The sequence below is a fragment of the Artemia franciscana genome, chromosome 15, assembly GCF_032884065.1.
Source record: "Artemia franciscana chromosome 15, ASM3288406v1, whole genome shotgun sequence".
In the NCBI taxonomy this organism is placed as follows: domain Eukaryota; kingdom Metazoa; phylum Arthropoda; class Branchiopoda; order Anostraca; family Artemiidae; genus Artemia; species Artemia franciscana.
In genome coordinates, this window is record NC_088877.1 from 16197420 (window position 1) to 16224761 (window position 27342).

Consider the following 27342-nt stretch of genomic DNA (forward strand, 5'->3'; position numbering starts at 1 on the left):
ATTTTTGTTTTTTTTAGATTTTGATATTTCCTGAGGGAACTTGTTCCAACAGAAAAGCACTAATCACTTTTAAGCCTGGTGCATTTTATCCTGGAGTTGCTGTACAACCTGTGTGCATTAAGTATCCTAATAGACTCGACACTTTATCATGGACTTGGGATGGACCTGGAGCGTAAGTTGTTTCTTTTTTTTTTTTCTTTTTTTACAATACCCAACGTTGCCAATTGAGCCATTCATAAGCTAATTTTGTTAATTTCAAATTTACTCTTTTTTTTATGTCAAAATTTTTTAGGCTCATCCTTTGCTTGTTGAAGGCAAAGAATTGAAAGAAAAGTTCTGAAAGCATGAAATTAAAGAAAATTCTAAAAATAAGAATCGCATACCAAGAATGAAAACAAAAATATTTTAGCAACACAACTATAAAAAAATTCGGCGCTTCAAAGACATAAATTAAGAAACAAAAAAGCTTGAGCTACTTGTTTTTAGATGATTAATGCGTAGTAATCAAAATTAGCTGTGTAGCCGCTTTGTCAGGTTCCCTCATTGTGTATTTTAATGAATTTGATTGATTTAACCAGCTCAATGATTTAAGGAATATGGGTATTGGGTTTCATTTGCATCAGGTTTGTTGTTGATGAGTAGTTAAAAAGCCGGGGATAGTAGTTTCGTAGAATTGGTAAACTACACATTATGAATAGAATACATAGACCATTGCTTGTGCTCAAAGGATTGAGGCAAATGACGCATTAAAATTCATTTTATTTGTGAATTTGTATTATGTAGGTATTTTAACCTAGTGAAAATGGCTGGATATTGGGAGAAGACTGAGGGGTGTCTCTCAAGAATGGGCTGAAGGGCCCCCAAGTTTCTGAAAAACCGGAATATAATGGGTGAAAAAAAGCCGAAAAAAAATGTGTACACTGTTTCAAGCCAAATTACATTGGTAGGCTTCATGTTAATGCTCTGCCCAAAAATGCCATTTTTTCATGAATTTCCTATGTTTTTGGATTTTTTTTTTGTTACTCGCCTTGCTTTAGGAGCCTCCCCTCCCCCTTGATCTGAATATATGCTTATGTACTTGTACTTCTTGATCCATCATTACTAGCCAATTTTTTTCAGCCCCCAAATAAATAAATTCTTAAACTAATACCAGTGTTGAAAAAAAGGAATAATTGTCAGGAATGCCATTCGAAGCGCTAACGAGTCTTAAAGATCTTACAGTGCAGTTTGAACCAACTTGGCATGGCAGTGCTCCGTTAAACCATAAATTTCAAGCAAAGGCAACTCTTCATGGCGATTAATAAAAGGTAAAGGTAAAGAATACAGCATTAGACTTTACAGTCCCTACTGGCGGTGCTGAACTCCGTTTCTTGGCCCTTCAGCCAGGAAGTGCAATGGGGGGCTGGGGGCCAACCATCCTGTGCTTTCGCACACCCTTCCTGTTTACCTTCCCCAGATTTCTCCAGGTACCTATTTAGAGCTGGGTCGACTCTGGTTAATCTTACTGAGTCACGCCGCTGACCCTCGTCCCAAACTAAAGAATTGTGTACACTGGGATTCGAACCCGTGTCCTCTCAGACAAAGGATCCTGAATCCAGCGCACGATGGCGATTAATGATGAGAGAATTTACTCGATATTCTTTATGTTCCCCATTTACGTATTTTTGTCTATCACTGACTTGTCTCTTGTGGAAGCAAAAAGGTTTTTTTTTGCTTCCAGACCCTTCTAAAGGGTCTTTTCGCCTCCTCGTCTTTAATACCTTCAAATTGTAAAGTTGTCTTAAGGATAATTTTGTTCTTCAGAAGTTCAATTTTACTTTTATCGTTAGTACGGCTAATTTGTTTCTACAAAAAGAGTTATGCTGAGTCAAATAGTTTAGGGCTTTCAATCTTTTTGGTATACCCTGTATATATGAGGCGTAGCATTTTATTGACTTATGCAGCAAAACATTGTATGTAGCATACCAATTAATCCTTTCAGCTATGAGCTATGTTATTTTCAAGATGTATTAGTATCAAATTCTACTTGCAGTAAATTTTCACGTGTTTATTAGTTAAAAACATATTCAATGGTGGAAATGATGATGCTCCTCGAGGTTGTACTGTGACTCGATCAGTTTTTTGTTTTGTTTTTTCAATCAAAATTAGTTTTTGTGCTTAAGCGCTGTAACGCAAATATACGCATGATATCCTAAGATTAATTTTGAAGCTACTGTTTCAACTTTCTAAAAAGTCTATCCCAGGAGAAGAGTTTTACCCCTTCCCCCATCTGCTGAAATTTCAAAGTTTGTTCTATTATTTCCATACAGTATATTTTGCTGTTTTGAGTTGTTTTTAAGAATTTTACTGGAAGACCCTCTTTTTTTGACGAACGAGACCTCTTCTCATACATTCTAAAGTATCTTGTGGATTCAGCCTATTTCGTTGTAGAAAATGTGCGTTCTTTCATGAGTGTAAGAGTTTCATGGTGAACATATTATTTTTTTTTTATGCAGAAAAGTCATTTTGAAAAATATTCCATAAATGAAGCAGATTCAGCCTCATTTCTATTTAAAATAGTAATTGTTTAACAGGCCAGAATTTTTGGTATTTAGCCGTGATTAATTAACTGGCTAACTCAATATTTTGAATACGTAATTAGATTGCCGTGGTCAAATACTTTAGTTCCTGTTAGAAATTATCTTGAGAACTAAATACAGTACAAATAAACAACAGCGGTCTTACGTAAATGATAAGAATAGTTACAAAAAAAGTTTACGAAATAAATAGTGCGCTGTTACTGACTGTCAGTAACTACTTACTTTGCACTTTAGAATGTTTCGAAAATATGTTTTCGTATTTCACTGTAAAAGTCTACCATATAAAGAGAACATATAATTTGACCAATGCCTATCGATATGTTTGTCTATTTCTAGAAGATTTAAACATATTTGTTTGATTTATTTTTATGATACATACCGGATAACATTTAAATGTGCTTAGATGTCTTTTTAATTTAATTAAAACTTTCAAAAAATAGTTTATTGAACCGATAATAAAACAAGACTTGATGGACCGATTTAATTTTCATTCATACAATTGCAGTTATAGTCTTGTGTAATAATTTCTCTAGTAATTGAATATATAATTGTAGCTTCTCAAAAAAGACTAATATTTGTTAAATAAAAAGAAATTTGGAATAATAATTGTCATTGGAATAGGCGCCGCCACAAAAAGTCAGGGTTTGAAAAGGGTGCTTAAAATCCCTTAAATAACTTCGGACTTAAATACACATCCCTATATCACTTTGGTCGTATTTAAAAACCCTCATTATCGAAGTCCCCTCATCCAATTAATCCAAAAGTTTTAGAAAATGATGTTTCTTTAAAAAAAATTCTATGGTTTTTAATGCCCTACTTGAGACTATGTTAGCTCCCTCCCTCACATTTATTTCTGTCCCTTTTTTTATATAGGAAAGTATTATTTTTTTTTATTTTGGTTGAAATGATATTTAAGGAGACTCCTAACCGTAGATAAAATCAACTTCAAAGTGATTGCTTATTTCCCCCATGTTTCATGTTTATATCTTATAAAAAAAGGTGTAATCCTAAAGATTTTTGCGTTTGTAAGACTTAAGTCCCATAAATACTCAGTATTGCAATTCGGCAGAATTACCCTTAAAAAAATGGGCGATGCTATAGAATCTCGTATACCGTAGTTCCTAGAAAGGATCTATATGGCTATGCTGATATACTCCCAGACAACCATATTATACTCCAAACTGGCAGTTTTTAATTGTGTCTAACTATCACGTGGAACTTGGGTCGCTCTGTATTATGTGCTTTCTTGAGTGACAACTCAGATTGTAGCCAAACTAAAACAGATACTCTGACTTTATAAAGCTTAAAATCCCTGTTTAAGCTCCTTACCGTGAATGTCCGAAATGCCTTTTTTCTTTTTGGATTTAGTCAGCGTTGCCAGTCAACTTTATTTAATTTAAGACAAGGTTTGATGATGACAGGTTAGACTAGGTTTGGTTAGGTTAGTTTTTTAACCCGTTTCTGATATTTGTAACCAAAGTTAACCTAATCTAACCTAACTTTAACTTTTACCATCATAGCTAGCATAAGACTGTAGTATCTTTATCTGTTATAGCAAATAATGCAGAAAAAATTACCCAGCATTACTTTCTGGTAATTTGTTCGTGTCGTGGGTCATGTTTAGTTTTGATCGGAATAAAGTGCAATTATTTTTTTTTCTTGTTGATTTTAGGATGAAGATTTTATGGTACACTATGACCCAGTTTGTTACTTATGCTGAAATTGAGTTTTTACCTCCATATGTGCCGTCAGAAGAAGAGATAAGAGACCCGAAAATTTTTGCTGAAAATGTACGTCTTGAAATGGCCAAGTAAGTAATACGGATTTTTCGAAAGAATTTGAGTTGCTTTTTTTTTCTTATTTAACTAAAGTACTGTTGTTTAAGACATCAAGAAAATATCTATCGGACTCCGTCATGTGTTGCATACTTTTTTTTTCATACAATTTGTTTCATGCAACTGGCTTTTGGGCTCATCTTAGCTATGCATTATCAGGCTTTAAGATTGTTTTCAAGCGATATTTCAACTTTTTCTTTTCTTCAACTATCAAGTCTTCAGATTGAAATTGCGAAATGATAATTTCTTGCAAATTGCACTTTGATGTGCCTATGAGTGTTTGAACTTCTTGTCGAGGTCAAAGGGTAAACGATTAGTGTTTCGTATATTAGGAAAATTAAAATCTTTATCCACCTATCCCCTTATTCGCCACGAGACAAAAATTACATTCCGTTACTTTCAAAACACCCTAGTAACTTCAAACTATAATTGGTGTTAAGAATTTTTCATCTTTTGAACACCGTACCAAAAACAAAAGCCCAAAACGTAGCTGCGCAATAATGGTATATACTGAAGAAAGAAAGTTATGATTGCGTTTCTTAGTACTTAGATCTTATTATTCAGAATTAAAAAAACTGTATTAAGAAAAGTCGTATATTAGTTTCAAATTTTACCGTAAAATTAGTCTTCTTGTTATAATTATGAATTCGTTATAAAAAGTTCTGTTAGAACTCTTACTTTGAAGAAAAGAAATTTAGAATGAACGTAAATATAAGTATCATTTCTGTTCGCTTGTTTTTTGAGCTTTTCCTATTGGTTGATTATTTATTGTTGGAAATATTGCCATTGTTGCACATTGGTGTTCATCCTCTTACCTTTTTTTATGGAGTTGATGTGTGTGTATTAAATTAGTTTACGGCTAGTAAACAGTTTTCGATGGTCAATTTATGACACCTGTATTTCCCCAACTGAGAATTTTGGTACACTCTCCTCCCCAAAAAGTTCAGCTTGTTTAGGGACTGCCTTTTCCTGAACTTAAAAGAAAGAAAATTCTTCTCCGTTCAATCGAAAAACAAAATTCACGCTTTTTAATGACGTAAGTTTAATTAAATTGAAAAAAAGAAATCACCAGTGCAACAACACAAACAAAGAAAACAAATCCACACAGTTAAAAAAAAGAAAAAACGAAAGACGGAAGGAGAAAGGAAGACTGTTTTCCTACTTTAATAATTTAAATAGATCAGTACTTGAACGAGGCCTTAACCTTACCCATCTATCAATTACATAGGTCAAGCAGCATAGCCAGACACAATCAACCGCAAAGAATAATCCATGGACAGACAGTCGTGTCGTAGGTAAGTATAAGTCGTCATATACCGAATATTGAAAACAATGGACAAGACAAATAATTCAAAAACGACCATTAATCTAGTCCGTCTTTTCAGACCTTTATTTATTTTTAAGATGCTTAAAAAACTTGCTTTTTTTTCCGAAATGTGTTATATTCCCTCTTTTCTTTAGCAGAAATATTTTAGAAACGAAGCTCTTAGAATCAAAATTAATTTTCGCCGTATCTTCCACGGCAAAAAAAAGTTCTAGTGCAGGCTATTGATTTATTTGAATCTCCGGGCTTATATTTAAATCAGCAAAAAAGGTGAAATTATGGTCGCTTTCTAAAAAAAAATAATGGGAAAAGGGGCTTATTCTGCAAAATGAAAAAATTGCACTTGTATTTGAGTAAGTACATTATTTTCCAAAGGGTATGAGTGACCAGAATTAAGAGTCTATTGGGGTATCTCCCTGGCAAAATGTTAATAACTTTTGCTCCAAGAACTTTCCTTAAATATCTTAAGGAAACGTGAAAGTAGCTTAGTTTTTTTGTGACGGCAAAATTGAGCGTTCCGATTGCCATCAGATTCTGTGTTTGACCATTTTAACTGTCAACAATGTAGCCAAGGGGTCTAGGAGCCTTACATGATATGAAATGAAACCTCTGAGGTAAAGCTTTATTTTACTATAAAGGAATCACGTAGTGGAACCTTTGAAATGCTGTAACAAGCTTATAATTGTATACGATAATAAAACGTTCACATGACAAAAAGTAAAATTTATTTTTTGCGAAAACTAGTAGAAACTTTTGTAGAAAAGTACTTCAATTGGGAAAAAGATAAGCAGCTAAAACTAGTGATAATGTCACAAGCAATAGGAATCTTCGCAAATGGATCTACATCCTCTGGGAAAAAGCTAAAAGTAGATAAGGGTTACATGATTTCTACATAGCAAAAATTTATTCGTGCAATTTCGTAAGATCATAATTCTTATTTCAGTTTTAGGGGCAAATCCTTTACCAATGACTGTCAAATCCTTGCTTAGAATAAATTTTCTTTTTATATGTTAATTCTTTGCTAGGTTGCGTCCGACGCTGCAATCTCTATTATTCTGTTATTATTATTATATAATTTCCATCTATTATGATTCTATTTATCCATCTATCTATAATTACCCTATTTATCTATCTATCTATTATTTCTTTTCTTATTGACCTTGATAAACTTAGGGGTTATATCGTCGTAGTCCTTACAAACCTTACGAAGACCTGCCTCTGATGTACCCCGTAATATTACTACTAACAACTCACCGCAGCACCAAGCCGCCTGAGGCCAACAGAGCTACACACGCTCCTCCTCCATCCCAATATATTCAAAGCCTCCCTCTTTACACCCTCCAGGAAGTTCCCATTTTCTTCAAATCTTTCTTTATGACATCCTCCCACTCGAACCGCGGATGATATGCTTTCCGTTTAGCCCTAGACACTAACCGGAAATATACTGTAATATACTGAATATGTTTTACGTTTTAGATGCCTTGAAGTGCCTGTTGTCAATTATTCGTTTGAAGATTGTCGGCTTATGCTGAAAGCAACCAAATTAGGATTGCCAAGTGAAGTGGGCTTGATAGGAGCGGCCAACTTGAAAACGAAATATGGGTAAGCAAGGGGGGTACAACAAGAATCTAATTTCGTAAAGTAGTATTTATGGAATTTTTTCACATTTATGTCTAGCTTCCATGCTTTGGAAGAATACTCATGCATAGGCCTGGAACATGCTTTAATATTTGTTTGAACCTATCTGAATGTAACATATACATAACGACTAAACCTTCCTGATTGAATGAACCTGCAATATCAGATATAGGTCTCTAGGCATTAGAGATGCGTGCTTGACTAATATTAGAGCCAAGCGACGAATTGAACGTGTGACTGGAAGCTGTTTAGACACAATTGTCTAGTCGACCCGTGCCTCAGTAAAAATAAGTCCAGCTAGAAATGCATGTGAAAGCTGCTTAAGGGTTGTTTTAGATTAAGAAAATATCTTTATGCATCCTCATTTGAATTTTCTCTGCATAATATGGTAGCATTAAATAAGAGATTTTGTTGTGCGTGTGTATCATTTTTGGTTTTCTTGTTTCACATATCTGTGATTAAAAACTAAACTGTATTCATCTGAAGTTTTGCAGTCATACGGATTTTTTAAAATTGTACTTATTTGGTAATTATGAAGTCTACCTAGGCGGGGGGAGGTAGTTATCCCGCCTGATCCCCCTTCACTTCGTTTCTTAAAATTTTCCTTTTGTGTGTCATTACTTCAAATAATATATGAGTGTGCATTCATGTGACATAGTCCAAATAGAAAGCAGATTGTTTTTTTGCTTACGATTGTTTATTTCTTTAAGTTTCAGCATAATTAGAGCATAAAAAATAAGTGACTAGAATTAGTGGAATTGAACAAAACGACGTATATTTTATTTGGTGTTTACCCTTTTGTATGAATGATTTTTTATTTATTTATTTTTGTCATTTATTTTTTTAACTTAATTTCTGCACTCACTTTCCCATATATGAGAAATTAGTTTAATAGCCCGAAGTGTAGGCACCCGTAAACCTCCTATCTAGGTTTCTCCCCCTTATCTTTCCAGGGGAAATATGGGAAAATAAATATTGTTACAGAAAACTTGGTATTTTGCCAATTTTAATGGTCTATATTAATTTTGATAAAGAAAATATTGAGAAGTCTTACGCTCTCATCTGATCAGTTTAACTCTATTCTTCTCCTCTGAGGCAAATTTGGTTTACAAAAATGCTAGTAGTCTTCCAAATGAGTTCCAGTGGCTCAAGTTCGTCTCCACCCTTCTTCTGACTAAAATAATGAGTGTACTCATATTGAGAGGTATCATGTTTAGTGAAATATTGCTGATATTCTTTTCTTAACTTTTCTCTCTCTCTTCCTTATACCCGTGAGTTAACTCTCTCTATTGTATATTTATATGTTGCTGTGGAAAATCTGATTTTAGTGGACTCTTTCGTTTAGGTTTGACCAAAAGGAACTGGAAACAACGATTCTAGAAAGCTTCGCCAAGATTGCAGATAAAAAAGATGGTGTTATTAGGCAAGAAGGTTTGGCTTCTTACTTGGAAATCCCTGTCAATAACCCTTGTCTTATGCAAGTATTTAAAGCCTATGATCAGGTAGGATGCAGTACAATTTTACGATTTTTCATTTATATGTGCTATTTTTTCTGTCGCATATTGTTTTCATACGCATTCATTGTCAGTGGACCAGTAAAATAAAAGGTATAAAAAACGATATATACGTAAAAGCGAAACAACCGCTTTTACGCAATTGTGCAATTGTGCCGTTCTAATAGAATATTCTTGAATGTTCGATTTTTAAATTAAGTGTTGGGAATTACTACCGACGATGAATGAGCAAACATAGCAGGCTATCTACAGGTCAAGCAAAGGCTGGAAAGGTCAGGTAAATCTTAAGCCAGGACAAATAGTTAGGACAAAGTTAAGGGTTTTTTAAAAATTCTGGTAAAGTAAGGGAAATCAATGTCCAATTTTAATACTTGACTCGTTGCTTTGAATTTTTTCACAGTTTTTTCTTCTTTTTTTAGTGGTTTTTGTGTATTTGTGTTTTTTTTTTTTTTTGTATTTGTAATTTTTTATCGTTGTGTTACGTTTTGGCTTATCCAGTTGAACGTTGGATTAAGTTAATAATCTAGAAAGTATGTCTGCAGCAGAGAGTCTCTGTAGAAACGTGACTCTGGTGTTTGTGAGCAGGAGGTCCCGATGTATTGTGTAAATTCATGACTGCCGTCCATAGATTTTCTGGACATTGTTTTCAAACAAGCTACGGAACGGTTTTCCTATATTTTTGTTTCTTTAAAAGAATTGTGTCATGTCGTTTAACCTTTGAACTGATAATGAAATCATACAAGGAAATTCCTTCCTAAAAGTTTTTTTTTGTATAACTTTCATTTCATAAATTAAGATTTTGTGCTCAATTTGGTCTTCCATTTGCTTAGGGTAAACAACTGCTCTTTGGCTGAAACTACATCTATGCCTTCCTTCAGCTTTTGATCTTGTTTCCATCTATGAGGGCGTTGTCTTTGGACCCAGTATTCTTCTAGTACAACCTGGTTGCACCTTTTTTGTGAAACTAAAAAATGAGTGAAGGAGGGTTTTAGTTTTAATGAAAAACAAAAAGGAAAAATTAGGGAATTTGTAAATCAGACGAAACCTTGCTTAGGTCTTTCATGCAGTCATAAAATAAATCTTTGGTAATAATGAATATTCTGATTGCCTTGATCAGTTTCTCCAGCCTTTGGTCTATTCACAATGAGACTTTATTAACAGCGAAAATCAGCTCATACTAATTTTTAGTCAGTTGAGTCCAAACCTGTTCGATAGTAAGATTTACCTACTATCCAGAACTGGAATACCCGAAATTCAAGTTAAGCAGATCCGACTGCCGATTTGGAATATTTTCCATAGAATTTCTATTGGCTATCATCATTGAAATTAGGATAGGATTAGCTGGTTTCTACATTTAAATGAAGTTTAAGATATAATTCTTCGAATGATGCCCAAACTCCGTGAGACTTTAATCCTAATCATGGCTATTCATGGTTTCTGAATGAAAGACTCTCATGAAGTAGGATACAAAGAAACCGGACCACCTGAAGTTGTGTGAGCTTCAAGACCAGTAATTTGCATTAAACCATGAAGTAACTTTCTCGAATAATGCCACGAGATTAGACTTGATGTCACAATCCGTCTTTCCAAGGGTCCCAAGAGTAGTATCATCAGCTAAAGCAACAAGAAAATTTTCGTTAGAAGTAGTATCAGAACACGACCGGGCATCAGGATGACGCAGCTTGCAGCTTTTTTTTACCACCGAAATCAGATCATTAATATAAATCAGAAATAAAATGGGACCAAGAACAGATCTCTAAGGGACAATACACATCAGAAAGGCTTCGGAAAAGCGGATCAATTGAAATAAGCCTACCAGAAAGATATGAATCAAACCAAGAAAAAGCGTTTGATCTTATACCAATATGCGATAGTTTAAAAAGAAGAATCCGATTAGTCAAATCTTATACCAATATGCGATAGTTTAAAAAGAAGAATCCGATTAGTCAAGGAATCAAAAGCTTTACGGACATCTAAAAATAAAGCTGCCGGGATATGACCAGAATCTGTTGCCGAATGAATGGAATTCGAGAAAGCTGCGCAAGCCTGCACCTTAGAGTGACTCGCTCGGAATCCAAACTGGAAATCATGCAAAAGTTCTTTTGCATCCAGAAAACTAAGAAGCCTGGATAGCATATCCTTCTCAAAAATTTTTCTGAAAACAGATAGGAGAGAAATTGGCCTATAATTAGCAGGATCACTCCAAGAACCACCTTTATACAGCACTCACTATAATCTTAGCTCGCTTGAGAGATTCAGGGAAAATTCCTTTAGATTGACAAGCTTAGTCAATGGTGACAGAATAGCAGGCAGAATGGCACGGATAACCCTTGTAGCAATTTTGTCTGGTCCTGAAGAGGATGATCCTTGAAGAGCATTCACGATACGAGCTACCTCAAATTCAAAAACAGAATTCAAGACCATCGACTTTACTTTAAACATAAGGGTCCAAGATAGGCTCTGAAATCGTAACGAGAAGTCGCAGAGCTTGCAGAGGAAGCAGTTGCCTTTTTCATATTAGCAAAATAAGAGGTAAGCTCTAGCTGAACATCTGCATCACCTTGAACGGTTTTACCATCGAGTATCAGTATTGATGGAACTGAAGGCAGAGGAGGAGTAGGTCTAAGAACTGATTTAATTAAATGCCATGTCTTCCTAACATCCTTCCCACATTCAGAAAATTTCCTATGATAATACTGAGAAATATGATAATTCTCTGTGCCTTCCGACACAGAATTAAATATATTCCTATAGGCCTTGAATCGTTCAAGATGAGCTACAGATGATGAAGCTTTCCACAAATAATTTTTCCTTTTCCAGCTTTTATGGAGACCTGAAGTCATCCATGGATTCAGTGGTGCTATCCCTTTCGAAGCATGGGGCGCTGGACCCTGATTACAAATTTCCAGGATTCCTTCTTTTACTGAATCATAAAAGGAATCAAAAGAGCGGTTAAAATCTGAATCAGAAACCAAACTATCTCATGGCTTATCAGTCAGACGAGAATTAAGCAGACTTAGCTCAGTGTCACCATAACGGGAAAATGGGAGATTAGATGGTGATGCTATACACTGCGCTTGATCAGCACTCTTGTATCGGGAAATAGTTGGAAAATGCTCAGAAATATCACTAACCAGCACCAAATTATCTAAGACATCTAGTGACGAAAAAATATTATCAATAAGAGACGCATGCGTGTCAGTAACTCGGGCTGGTATACAATTGAAGGTAGAGTACCCGAAGAGAGCATCATAGACAAAAAATCAATAGCTGAAGCAGAATTTTGATCCAGCAGGTTGAGCTTAAAATCACCCATAAGGATTAGTTCATAGGGATGTTTTTGGACCGAGTCCAAAACTTCTCCAAGAATTTTCATGAAGGAAGGAATAGACCCACTGGGGGACCTATAAACCAAACCCACAGCTAAATACTTCGTATTGATTTAATCTCAATAAAAAGGGATTCAAAGATTCCTTCCTAATTTCTGCTCAAATCACTTCGGACATTATATGCAAGACGATCAGCAATATAAAGGACAAGGCCACCTCTCGCCATCTGTTTCCTATTCAGCCTCTCCATCCTATATCCTGGAATATCTAAAAGGATATCCTTTTTTGAATCCAGGAAAGTTTCACATGATCTTATAACATCAGGAGTTCCACCACTAACGATCCGTTTCAACTCATCAAAAGACGAGCAAAGTCCCTGAATGTTAAGATGAAACACAGAGTTAATATCATCTCGTTTAGAGGAGGCAGAACCATTTAATTGCAAAACATACTTACTTTTATAAGCCGAATCAGAATCATTGTTCTTCTGATTTCTGCTTCCAATTGAATTATTAATTAATAATAAAACGTTTCTTGGAATCATAAATGGCACAATGGACCCAAGAACAGCCAGGGTAAGGCATTTACTAGAAAATAGTTTAAAATTTGACCAAATAGATGTACGATTGATTCACTTGCTTTTGCTATCATGATAAACAGTAACTACGGCTTTTATCTGGAATAACTCCAACCTTTTCGTAAACAGAATCATGGAAATCTAGCAAGTCATCCAGCATCTGGATTCCCCATCCAGACAGTTGGATGACTGTTTTTCAGCTGATTGGCTGTTTACGTTATTATTAAGACTTTGAGCCAAAAGTATGGGTAACTTATAAGAGTTTGAACTGGCACCTCTGTTGACAAAAAAAAGCTACCGACGCCATCTAGTGTTAGGCGATACTTGGCGCTTCCTACAGTGTAGTAATAAGAATAATCAATTTGATTAATTTAATTGGTTATATTAGGGTAGTAATAAGTTTTTAATCTCAGTTCCTAACAAAAAATGAAATAAAAAACGATTATAAAGCTTAAAAATGTCAAGGGTCACCAAAGGCTAGATGAAGATACCCATACTCTTTGACTTGAGCAAAGCTCTTATGACAATAGAACCAAAGCACTCGTTGTGCTATCGTTACCAAGCTTCAGATCAACCGATGCTGATTTTCACAGATTGTAAAATAATGTCATAGCTTAGATGCGCTGCAAAAATTGTCTAAAGTCTCTAAAGCAGTTTCTGGACCTGGATAAACATTACTATTAACCTTTTAAAATAGAGAAAAGTCTTACTTATCATTTTTCCTTCTTGTCTAGCTGCTCAAAATGAACCTGCCTCTATGAAAGATGTCAATCTGATTCAAATATTCTGTCATAATGTGAATCAATGAATTAATCAATTTATTAATACTAAAAAATAGCAATTACAAACGCAAAGCGGTTACTAAACCCAAGAAGCTTTAATTGTAATGGGCTTGTAATGAACACTGCACGGTTCGTCTGTGGTCGTCTTACTGGCTGAGGAACTGTTTTAAATGTGTCTGCACTTATTTTTCCTTGGCGTCTCACCGTTATTTCTAGTCAGTAGAATTTTGGGTATATCTATAGCCTGCACTTAGTCCTTATTTTAATGTCTGGTTTACTGATGAAATGATATTTAACCCCAAAAGTGGAATATGAGCGTACTTTAGCTTGTTTTTTTATGGTAAGCTTAGACAATATCTCCGCCTATAAGAAAAGTGTCATGGAAAAGCAATATATTGCCGACTATAAAGATAGAGTATTTGAATTAGATTGACATCTATGTATAAGGTGTTCGTCCAAAGAGTAATAAGAGAAAAAACGGAAGAAGAATGTTCTACATGCATGTAAAAACTGCAAGGAAAAACGAAAACTTCAGACAGCAAAGGAAGAGAAACAATAAAATAAAAATAAACAAAGAAAAATAACACTTGATATCATATATACTCTGCTAATGTAAACATCAGTTAATAGGTAGATACTCGCAAGCAGTTAAGCATCTATTACTTTCAGCCTCCTTAGATCTTCGTATCCAGTGACAACTTTGCAGAAGTTACTTTAAAAAGATGCTTGTTTAACCATCTTAAAAAGTTACCAAAGAAGTAAATTTGAAATTACTTTTTAATCTTTCCATCTCCCGCTTCGCTGGATAGCTGGAAAGAAAACATTGCTTGTTAACAGTCAGCTTGGTCTTTTCGTACTTCAGAAACAGGGACAATACTAAAGGTTTTTTTAGGCCAAGCAACTGTTTTTGCAAGCTGGAAGACTCTTTTTCCAATGTTTGTGAATTTACTTTTATTTTATGGACAATTTTCGTCCAGGATTGAAATTAATGCAAACTTTTACGAAGAATATTGTTTTGGCAAAAGGCGTTTCATCATCAATAGTTGTGCTCTTGATTTACATCTTTTCTTTCAGGATTGTAAGGGTTTTATAAGTTTTAAGAAGTTCATCGTCGGCAGAATGTCTGTCTCCCTTCCTGCCATCACAGAACAAAATTTGGAAGCTACCTTTGAGGTAATTTACCTTCAGTTTTTTCCTCTCCTTCTCAGGCGCATATTTCAGGTTGTGCACATTTCACTGTGCATGCATTTTAATAGAATTAACTTGCTTTACCTTGTTAATTGCCTTAATGTCTTACCTCTCTGATATAAGCCCTTTCTTCTGATTTTAATTTTTGCTCTCAGCCGTGAATTCCCATGCGTGAATAAAAACACAAAATATTATCTTAAATGTCAATCACATTAATAAGAAATTAAACAGTTATTCATTCCAGTAGTGGCAGAGTGCCTTGATGAGGGCTTTGGTATGTTTTTCAAACTCGCAACTTCCCTGACTAGACAAGAAAGCAGCTTGGCGATGCCTAAAAAAACACTTGAGAACTAAGTGCCTAGTTATTTGACTAGATTAAAATCTGTTTGGTTATGGAGAAGTTATTTTTTGTTTATTAGTAAAAGATGGGACTATTGTATAAAGTCTTGTTTAAAAAACAGCGAGTTTTTTCTTTTTCCCAATGTGACTTTGTTGAAGACTAGACAAGTAACTTTTCTACTATAATTCTTTCAATCTATTCCACGAAATAATTAGCCCAAAAAAGGGCACGGAATAACACCCTACTATAATTAATGACAGGGGAACAATTTGTAGACAAATTCTGTTGATTCTGATTTTTGGCTTTGAGTTTCAGTTTCAGGGTTGCTAATTCAGAGGCATGTTAATTCCATAACTGAAGCTATTTTTCCTTTATCGCATCATGTTTTTCGCTAGATCTTAAGCAGACGTAGCACTCACTTTGGGATTGAGTATTGAGCACAGGAAACATAGGAACATCTGAGTTGACTGCTCTAAACCTTGTATGACGGGTGACGGGACTTGACGCCGTATGTGCAGTTCCGCCTGAGATGGTATATTGAGGTTGCATGTTAGGTATGTTTATTCAGTTAGTATGTTAGCTAAGTATGGTGGTATGTATAGTGAGGTAAATTTAAATTAGTAAAGTAAATTCCGACATAGAACCTGTGTTCTTGCTTATATACTCAATTAGCAGTATTTTAGTTTCTGTTTATATCTAAACTGAAACGATTTCTTATCCACGACTCTGTAATTTTGCATTGTAAGTGATCGATCAACGCCAATTCAATTTGTTATGTGTGGCAGTTTTCCCATTCCTATTCAAAGGAAGAACCTTGGTATGTTTGTTAAAAAAGCCTATTTCTTAGATTTTAAAGTGAATATTGGTTATCAAAAATGTTTCTAGCGCCTCGCCAAGTGAACGAGAGTTCGCGTATGTGTGCGAACGGAAAACTAACTCTATTACTACTAACAACTCACTGCAGTATTAAGCCGCCTGAAGTCAATACAGCTACGCACGCTCCTCCCCCACCCCAATCTATTCGAAGCCTCCCTCTTTACACCCTCCCAAGAAGTTTTAATTTCCCTCAAATCTTTCCTTGCAATATCCACTCACCCCATTCGAGGGCGCCCTGTTTCTCTTTAGACCCTAGATGGATGGCTGACAAAAACGATCTTTGGCAATCTGTCATCCTTCATCCGCAGAATGTTTCCTAGCCATCTCTCCTTTTCTCTCATTCTAGCCTTAGAAATTAGGATTGGACTACCTTTTTCGCAGTTTACTGTTTGAAATAGGGCCAGTCAGGCAGATACCCTAAATACTTTGTAGACAGTTTATTTAGAACGTATCTAGGAAATATGTCTCCCTCTTTCGGAGTTCCCACGTTTCAGAACCATACCGGACCGCTATCACCACTGTAGCTTCCAATATCCTGATCTTGGTTCGCAGACTTATGTTTCTATTTTTTCCAACAAGAATTCAACTGTGATAAAACACCCTGGGCCTTCGCCATTCAACTTTTAACATCTTCGCTGAACCCACGTCTTTCCTAATAATACTACCTAGGTAAGTGAAGCTGTCCACTTAGCCAGTCTTCTCGTTACCCAACATTACCTCTACATCTTTACCTATTTTCAGTCTTACCCACTTGGTCTTCTTAAAATGAATTTTGAAACCTCATCTTGCAGCTTGAGCTCTTAAAACCTCTAAAAAATTATGCATTTTGCTAATATTTTCATCTTGGGTTCTCAATTCATCAGCATAATCTAAGTCTAGGAGAGTTTTACTTCCCCATTTGATTCTGTGTTCACCCATAGCCTTTGCTGTGCTTATTTGGACAAAGTCCGTCAAAATGATCTATATAAATTGGGATAGAACATAACCCTGACTAACTTTTCATTCAATATGAAACCAGCTAATAACTTCATTTCTGTCTTAACCCCATCAATTTTATTCTCGTACATAGCACTAATCATTTTAGTATATTTATCTGGTATACCATACACAGATAAGAACTTCGATAATGGTCTTTTATCGGCTGAATCAAAAGCTTGCTCATAATTTATAAAACAAAGAAATAATGGGGTTCGATGTCTCAGACACTTCTCAATTTTAATTTAAGAGTGAAAATTCGGTCGACGCATCCTCTCTCCTTCCTTAAACCACACTGTTCCTCTCTTAAAACCCTATCTACAGCATCTCAAAGTTTAAAAACTATCATCATACTAAGTAATTTGTTTCTTAAAGAAACAAAGCTAATGCCTTGCACTCACTCTTACCACCTTTCTTATAGAGGGCTTTAATTAGAAGTTTTCCTGAAGTTGCTAGTTACATCCCCTTTTCAAAACTCACATGTGTAATCTTTAGTAAGTTGTCTCTATCTCCACGTTTAAAAGAAACCATTTTCCACACCGTCAACACCATGGGCCTTATTATTTTTAAATGCTTTTAGCACTGTTTCCAATTCTTCCTCATAAAATAAATCTTTCTTCAGTTCCAAAGTGTCGCAAGCTTTTTCATTTTATTCTATATCTTTTCCTCTTTATATTTTCCTGTGAAAACGATGTAGTACGTTTTCAAAATGTTCTGCTCATCTCTCATTAACTCTTTCCTTATCAATGATTGTGGCTTCGTTCCTATCTTTAGCTGGGACACGCTAAGATTGACTGTTCCCTTTGTTCCCATTTTTCACATGTCAGTGCAGTGTTTTACTATTGTACTGTATAGGTGCGTCTTCCAGATCTTCAGTAATTTTATCCATGGTCTCCACTTCACATCTGCTTAAATCACTTTTTAATACTTTTTCTGTTGCTCAAATACTTCTTGTACAAGCCTCCTCTCCTCACTACTAAAACCTAGAGTTTTTTCACTAATATTCCATGCTTTGTTCCTAACTTTCCTCCCTAAGGATCTGTAACTTAACAAACTGTTTTCCTAGAATTATTCCATCCATCTTCTACATTGCCCGATTTTAGACTCTCCAGCTTAGTATTCAGCTATTCCTGGAGAGTCTCTCTTAAATTCTCCTGGAGTGTATCAACGTCATAACTTTTCCAGGAGGTAGTTATTCTTCCTAAATTTCAGCTTTAGATTAACCCTGGACGCTACTAGATGGTGATCATTATTTTAAACATTAACTACAGCCCTCCTATATACCCTAGTATCTTGTACGCTCCTCTTCGTTTCACAATAATGACGAAAGGCAGTGTTGTTTTCGTCGTTACTTGCGTAAATGTTAGGACTAAAAATCCGTCCAAAAATGTTTTCAAGTAGAATTTTATATGATGGTCTTTAGCATTTTTATGTCAAAGTCGAATGTGGAAGGGGGGATGTTTCTCAACTATTTTCTTGTTTTTCATATGATAAAAGGCTGTGTTGTCTTCGTCGTTACTTGCGTTAATGTTTCGACTAAAAATCCGTCCAAAAATGTTTTTAAAGTATAATTTTAAATGATGATCTTTAGCATTTTATGTCAAAGTGGAATTGGAATTAGGGATTTCTTTCAATTATTTTCTCTTTTTTTTCATATGATAAAAGGCAGTGTTGTTTTCGTCGTTACTTGCGCTAATGTTTGGATTAAAAATCTGTTTAAACTTCCAAACTATTTTCTAGACTCCAAACTCACCACTCCCAAAATCAGTTCTCAGGATATACCATGATCCTATGAAATAACTTTAATTTATTGCATATCATATTGGGAAATTCTGAATCATTGCTTATTTTCTAGCTTTTGGACCGTGGAAAGAAAGGCTATATAAATTTAGAGGACGTTACTTATGCCTTGGAGAAGTCCTTCGCAGGCTCTACTTCTTCTTTAAAACTGCCCTTGTTTGGTGTTAAGGAGGATTCCAAGATTACTTACGGTCAGTTTTTTTTAACTTGTGTTTTAACTGTAAGCTAATTCACCAAACTTGCAAAGGAAGGGTTTGTGCCAAAAAAGTGTCCTTAAATAAAGCAGTCTTCCTTTAAAATGATATCTATTTGACATACGGAATATTGTCGTCAAACGTTTTCTTACTCTTGTCACAGTGCCCTGATAATGAATGTACTCAAATAGATGCATTTACTACTATATACAGGTTTCCTGTAAAGTCGCTACATTGCTCTTTGCTTACATGGGAAAAATTACTTTATTTATGATATTTTATAAATTTTTTTAAACTTGCTCTGCTTGTTTCTTTTTTAAAAACAAATTATACACTGCATGTTTATGCGTTAAAAATAAAATAAATCATTTCGTAGAAGGGTGCTCTTGAGAACTTTTAATTTTTATATGGCTTTTCAACCAAATGTTAAACATAATTTTGTCTGAACTGTTGTTTTTACCCTGTGGAGGACAAAAGGACTGAAAATGCCAGTTTATCGAGGTGCTATTTTTGCTGCTGCTCCTAGCACGAAGTATTTAATGTGAGCTAGCTTTTTCGGAGTTTTTTTTGCGGCCATCTGAAACCAACGTTTTTGTAGGATTACAGTAGAGTCCAAGACATCGAAAAGGGGTAATTTCAGGGTTTTGATTTTTCAATCAGTTCGTGGTAACGAACTGTAGTAAGGAGTGACCCGGCTCAATAGTAACCGAAACTCCAAAAAACGAAATTTTGATACCGTTAGTTACATCAAAAGAATCACACTTTAATGCTGTTTTTAAATATATAAGTTTCATCAAGATTAGACTTACTCATCAAAAGTTGAGTGACTGAGAAAATGTGCCTTATTTTAGAAAATAGGGGAAAAGACCCTCTAAAAGTCATAGAATCTTTAAAAAAATCAAACCATTTGATTCAGCGTATAAGAGAACACTACTGTAAAAGTTTCAAGCTCCTATCTACAAAAATATGGAATCCTGTATTTTTTGCCAGAAGGCAGATCATGGATGCGTGTTTATTTTTTATTTTTTTTATTTATTTTTCAAGGGGTGATCGTATCGACCCAGTGGTCCAAAATGTTGCAAGAGGGGTCTAGGTGCCCTCCAATTTTTTGGTCATTTAAAAAGGGCACTAGAACGTTTAATTTCCATTAGAATGAGCCATTTTGACGGAAATTAAAAGTTCTAGTGCCCTTTCTAAGTGACCAAAAAAATTAGAGGGCATCTAGGCCCCCTCCCACGCACATTTTTCCCCAAGTCACTGGATCAGAATTTTGAGATAGACATTTTGTTCAAATTATGTCGAAAACCTAATAAATATATCTTTGGGGATGACTTAATCCCCCACAGTCCCCGGGGGAGGTGCAGGAAGTTACAAACTTTGACCATTGTTTACGTATAGCAATGGTTATTATGAAGTGTACCAATATTTTCAGGGGAACTTTTTCGCTTTAGGGTGGGAGTGGGTCTGGGGAGGTGATTACGTGGGAGGATCTTTCCATGGAGGAATTTATCATGGGGGAAGAGAATTTCTATGAAGGGGGTTCAGGATTTCTAGCATTATTAAAAAAAAAAACAATGAGAAAATAAAGAAAAAAAAATTTCACCTGGAAGTAATGAGTAGCGTTAAAACTTAAAACGAACATAAAATATTACGTATATAAGGGGGTTCGTCTCCTCCACAATACCTTGCTCTTTACGCTAAAGTATTTTAGCAATTTCAACTACTTATTCCACGGCCTTTGTGATTCAGGGGTCACTCTTGAAGATTTGGGATAAAATTCAAGTTTTAGTGTAAAGAGCGAGGTATTGACGAGGGGGCCAATCCCCTCATATACGTAATTAAAACACACAAATATAGAAGTTCGTTACGTAAGTTAATTCGTAAGATACGCATGTTTATTGCTAACAAAAACGTTCGTACAAAAAATAAAAAAATCTAGTTGCATTTTTAAGTAACCAAAAATTGGAGGGTAGCTAGGCCTCCTCCCCCACCCTTTTTTTGTCAAAATCATCCGATAAAAACGATTAGAAAGTTATTTAGCAAAAAAAGACTAATATGCAAATTTCGTTTTAATTATTCATGTGTGGTGAGCCAAAATCAAAACCTGCATTAATGCAAAAACGTTCAGAAATCAAATAAAAAAAAACAAGTTTTTTTTAACTGCAAGTAAGGAGCGACACTAAAACTTAAAACGAATAGAAATTATTCCGTATATGAAATAGGTTGTACCCTCCGCAACCCCTCGCTCTTTACGCTACAGTTTTTTTTTATTGTTTTAAAAAGTAGAGTTGTGACAGAGTCAATCTATAGCGTAAAGAGCGAGGCGTTGCGGTGGGGACTGCCTCTTTCATATACGGTGTAATTACTGTTCTTTTTAAGTTTTAATGTCCCTCCTTACTTGCAGTTAAAAAAAAACTTTTTTTTTATTTAATTTTAGGAAGGAGGCAATGTTGATTGTATTAATACCAATATTTGTAACTTCGCATTCTGTTGCCATTATAGGCTAAAATGTATCCCCCTCCATAATGATCCAAAGGACGTTTTGCTAAGGCAGACATTGTTGGACCTAAAAATGCATTTTTTGGAGCCAGGGTCCTCCCCCTCCACCCTGGGAAATATATTTAGCCCCCCTTCATTCTTTCACAAAGTTGTCCCTTCTATGGATAGACAAACAATTCAAGCTGGAAATACAAATTTTTGTTGGAATCGTCTTCAAACTATCAAGATGGATGAAGCAGAAGATCCAGGAATAAGCTATCAAGAAGGCTATTGAAATCTGAAATGTTGTTGTCGAATTAAAAAAATTCAGAAAATTTGACTTGCTATAATTTTACGACTTTAGCCCTTTCATTTCATGTACTCCATTTCACCGCTTGGCTTCCGTTTTACTAGCCTTTGGTGAAATTGCTTGACCGTAATGCTGTGCAATTGAATGAGGGTCCTCTTTAGAATATTCATGGAATTGTGCTCAACTCGGACGAAGTGAGAGTCCATTTGCGAGGGATGTCGTATTGTATGATTTTCATGTTTGCTGTTAATGATGAATAATTTACGTAGCATTGCTTGATGACAAACCTTAAATTTATGAATATTGCAACAAATAATTATCTGACAACGATACTCAGGGCGTTCTGTCCAATGTGACATCGACAATCTGCAAGATCGAATGCTTCCATTGGATTCTGTCTTCCGTGTGTGATTGAATCTGACCATGCTTTCGGATCCCCCCCCCACCAGTGGTTCTACATTCTTTCTGTCGACGCTATGCCAAGATTTGACCTGTCGACCTAGGGTCCATGAAGAGGGAGGGGGCTGCTAATAGTACCCGTCGTGTCATGGTCTCTTCCGGGTACCTCGTTATGCGGTCTTCCCATTTCAGGTGTCTTTTGCTCAAAAACCTCCCAAAATTTCTTACAGCCTTATTTTCTTTTTTCTGTATTTTGACCTGATTGTCGTTAAAAACGGAAGGCCCCCAAAGCCGCTATTCGGGTGTTTTTCTTTCTCCTACGGTGATTTCAGTTGGTGCTGTCATTATTGCTTACGAAGCCTAAGGCCTAAGTTTTTTCAATAGTACATGTTAGAAAAGAATGGAAGCCCAGTTTACTGATTGCGAAAGCAAATTCATTTTGCCAGCAATTGCGCAACTCATGGAGGACAAATTCTTCATTATTGATTCAGAGATGACCCAAAAGTACAGTTGCTGTATTTATCCCGTATTATTGGCTTGAAATATTTATTTTTTCTTCTTTTTGCTGAAAACAGGATCGCTACTAATGCTGTAGTTTCCATCCTTCTGGAATATCTGCTCATGTATATACATTTTTTTCTTAGTCTGGACTTGTTTTCTCTGTGATACCCAGATGGGGGTTCGAAGACTCCGCAATGTTTTACATCTTTCCTGTTTGTTATTTCTCATCCGAATCCAAACTGAATTTCCCTCCCGCTGTAAATTCTGATTTATTCTTGCTTATAATATCTCCCTATTTCCTCGTACCTAATACGAAATGTTTTTTTTTTCCAATTTTCATAAATTTAAGATGAATTTAGCCAAGGTTTTTGCAAACATTGTTGGATCTATTTCAGTATTTAAATAAGAACAATCATTACAATTACTGTGTTTAGATGCATATTTTTGATAAATTTTAGTGCTGGTTCATACCTAGCTAGCCGCTCTGAAACAAATTCGGCCTATTATAGCCGATCTCCCCTAATTTCTATAAAATAAATACCCCTCTGAAAATGTCACAAGTGAGCCAAGATCCACCTAAGAAATGTTAACTCATTTTTTTAAGTGTGATCTAGTGCGACGATATCATTCGACCAACCATTCTTTTTAACAGACGATATCAAAATATTTATTTTTCACCATTGTCTAGAATCTTCAACCAGCATTATCTGTGTGCATGTATGAATCTGTTTAGTGAGGGTTGGTGTAAGAGCTGTACGAGGTGTGAAGAAATAGGCGAAATCAAGACCTTTTACCTCTCTCCTTCTTACCGAGACATATCCTAAGCCCTAGACTTCAGTGTAAAAGCTGGTTGTAAAGGTATACATACTGAATAAACAGCTTAAACTTATCCTTTGCAAAGTTTTCGTTGAACAGTACTTGCTAACAACTATTTGCAGCAATAAGCCACCTTCGGCCAACATGGCTCCACTTGATTATCTTCCATTCCACTCTATTCCTAACTGCGCTCCGTAATCACTCCCGTGCTTGTGTTAATTCTTTCTTACTATCACTCTTCGCCCCATTTAAGGTCGTCTTACATTTGGTTTGCTCCCAGCTGGACTCGAAACCAATCACCATTTTTTATGTCTTATAATCCTTAATCCGTAAAGTGTGGCCTAATAAACTTAACTTTTTTTTCTTTTTCGACCTAGACAGTAAGATCGAATTAAATTGTTCACATAGCTTTTTGTTTGATATACAGTCTCAATCTAGCTTCTACAACTACCCATAGACAATTCCTCCGGGAAATATCTAAAATATCTATTTTTCGAAATGTGCACGTATGAAAACCATTCGTAACAGCTGTCATTGCCGTTGCTTCTAGTTTACAATGCTTATTCCAATAGTTAACCTTGTATTTCTCCAAACTTTTTTCAACAGCAAAAAAACACGTTGTGCCTTGTTTTATTCTACTTTTTACACCGTCACTGCATCTAAATTCCTTGCTAATGATGCTACCTAGTCCAATAAAACTATCCAGTAAGTCAATTTTCTTGGTACCTAACATTTCGTTATCCCTTCTTTTGGTGTTGGATCACTCTTTTGTGTCCCCTGTTTTGATAACTTAGTGTTTTTGAGTGTATAGTGGTCAATTGTACGCCGAGTAGCCTAGGTTACTGCAGGTCTCGTCAAAAGTAACGAATTACTACAAATGGATTGGGTCAAACTCGTAGGAGCCAAATGTTTTCCGGATACCATCGTGCGCTGCAATTCTGCCTGCGATTCAGCACATCTTGCTGATAACTTTCTGGACTCGAAGATTTCGGTTACTATGTGATGTACCCTAATTTTCTGTTTGCTAGGAACCTAGGATAGCTTTTTCAATTTCAGTCTTTGATTATTCATAATGGTTTCATGGATATATTGGATGATCTCTTAGACTTTAACTACTTACTTTTGAGAGCTGCAAAGAAGAAAGCAGACCTATCCTATATTGTGTCCAACTTAGCCTATATTTTGTATGTGATAAACCTTTAGACAAACCTTCTACAAAAAAGGCGTATAATTATTTGCTCTCCAGTTTTTTCTACGCTTAGAAAACAGTAACAATTTGTGTCTTTGAAATTCAGACTTTAAAGCAACTCAAAGTAGATTAATCAAATTTATAGGTATACTTAAAAGAAAAAGGGTGTCACAAGTTGGCATAGATAAAGTTTTACCTTAAGCTCTATTACTTGTAGACGTTGGAAAAGTCTTATCCTACCCTCTGACAAAATAAATTTTATTTAGGAACAGCTATGTAGCCCGAAGTATATATCTTCGATGACATATCTCATGCTTATGTGACAATTTACCAGAGAAAAAAAATCGCAAAATTTGGCATCTTAAATGTCCTAGCAAACATTTTAAAAATTGTAGATGGACGGTGCGATCACTTTGTTAGTAAACATATTTACTGTTTATTATGTGTAAGATCGCCACCCTGTTATATTTTGGTTGACATGTATATTTTGTCTATCTTTTCTGTGCAGTGTACTTCATACAATTTTGATAGTCGTTATTATTAGACGTCCAGGGGCAAAATATGTTAAGTCCATAAAACTAACAACGTAGCAAATAAAAAAGAAAGATTCATTGCTGTTATTATTATTTTATTTTTTTAATTCACCGATCCTTTGACGTAGTACGGTTTTTCTGGTTTAAGCTTTGCTAGACTCAAACTCTAATTTGAGTCGAGTTTAGGGAGATCAAATCCAATCTGATGGGAAAACTTTCAATCTATTTTTTTGGTGTTTGTTTATGTTTTTGAGTGGTCTGACACTCAGAGTTAAGTGGTTCAACTGGTTCGATGGTAAGATTTAAGACTTAATGTGATTGATTTGTAATCTGAGAGGATTATATTCCAAAGGATATGTTGCCTGATAAAAAGAATTTAGTATTCCTGCCTTCCTCAGTAACAATTTAAGTCAAGAATAATCATCGAGATTGCCATGGCTCTACTCTGCCGTCATAAGTCCAAAATACCTATCTTAAGAACCTTAAAACTTTAGGTCAAGTATATTTTGATGAATCCATCGGGTCCTCTCAGTATACGTCTTATTCTGTTGGTAAATCTGATTAATACTAAATGAGATAGGATCCATTAAGGAGTAAGATTCACTCCTCATCCGCCCTCCTTGGCGTAAAATTCCTAGTTTCGCAACCTTAGCCATTTTTTTACAAGATAGGCTTAGGATAATAGCGGTACAACTTAAAAAGAAGTTTTTTAAACATAATATCAACAATTGATTCTTTGGGAAACCAAATGCACCTCTACAATTCTTAAGCTCTGGAGTCCCTGCACTTTATCATATCTTTAACTTTATCAAATCGCAAGGATATATAATGCCAGAATTGACGAAACTTTTTTGCCATCGAGCAAGAATTTTTTTTTTTTTAAGCCAGTTTTATTGCCGCCATTCTAAAATGTACTTCAGGAAATTCAGAATGTTAAAGAACATCAGCAAAACTATAAAGCTCAAGGAAATTTATGCACAGAGCATTGATTGGTCCATCAAAATCAGAACTAGCGACTAATCTCCTTTTTGAATTTTCTCCTCTTTTTTGTTAATCAGATTAGTCAAATTGTTCTCTGAACGAGTCAGTTAGTAATGACAAAATCATAAATGCTTTAAATTTTTTCCTCTCTAAAATTGCCCTTGAAATCCAAGCTTAGAAGGACATCTAAATGTTAAAAAATGGCAAATTTATTACAGTTGTCCTTAGCAAAAGTCTACCCATGACATATACATGACCAAGAATTAAAAAAAAAAAATTGGCAAAGATTAGAACATGTTTGCACTTGGACATAATGTCTTTATCTATTTTTAGAAATATTTGTCTCTGCAAAGGATTTTTATTGTTACTGCTGACGGTCATTTAAAGTCTTACGAATCAATAAGTGAAGTAATTATTTTTAAATAGTTAATTGTGAGATGCCATGACTTAAGGTTTCTGTATTTAAACGAAGATGCAATTTAGTTGTTTTTATGTTACTATAAAAGAAAATTAAAATTCTCGTTTGTTTTTTGTTTCAGTGGGAGGGACTGGTCTCTTTAACCAGAATCGATTAGACCAACAGTAAATGCAAACTTATCCTTTAGTAAGACTCCTTTGGTACAAAAACTACAATATGCTACATGAATAAGAACAAAGATTTATCACATAATACGGGTTATGAGCAAAAAGTTCCCCGATTGGTATTATAGAAACGGAATGAGTTGTGTCACCTCTTGGCATCAAGTTAAAAGGTGATAATTGCGAGCTGGCTAGCAAATTTGGCTTTCATATTCACAGCTATTGGACAGCTATCAGACCGATAGTCACGAGCTGGCAGTAGTGATTAGCTACACTTTTAAAGGAAGTACATACTGCCAGTATTTTAGCAGTAAATGGTTTTTAGCACCATAAATGTAAAACCACCTATAAATTAGTTTCTTTATTTCTTTTATTTGTCCTTATATTGTTCAACGTTATAACCGAGATGCAGTTGCTAATGCAAATGCTTTTTCTAGTGGTTTGATTAGGACAATAGAAATGGAGCGAATTTTTGAGTAATCTGCCTTTACAGTTGCTATTCCCAATAATTTTACTAGACAGTGTGCCTATACGCCAGCTTCCCTTTGTATTGGATATTCGCAGTCGCTACCTTGTTATTGCTTTTAAGACAGCTTGAAGCAAAT

At 35.2% G+C, this 27342-nt stretch overlaps 1 protein-coding gene across 4 annotated transcripts in view; it reads left to right on the forward strand.

Moving 5' to 3' along the window:
• Positions 1-27342, forward strand: part of LOC136036100 (lysophosphatidylcholine acyltransferase-like) — a 98754-nt gene that overhangs the window by 50632 nt on the left and 20780 nt on the right. For all 4 annotated transcript variants that reach the window (XM_065718099.1, XM_065718097.1, XM_065718096.1 and 1 more), the window contains exons 6-11: positions 18-172; positions 4252-4389; positions 7215-7340; positions 8722-8878; positions 14653-14751; positions 18813-18948. In XM_065718099.1, the coding sequence (XP_065574171.1) occupies positions 18-172; positions 4252-4389; positions 7215-7340; positions 8722-8878; positions 14653-14751; positions 18813-18948 (811 nt within the window). The remainder of the gene's footprint in view (positions 1-17; positions 173-4251; positions 4390-7214; positions 7341-8721; positions 8879-14652; positions 14752-18812; positions 18949-27342) is intronic.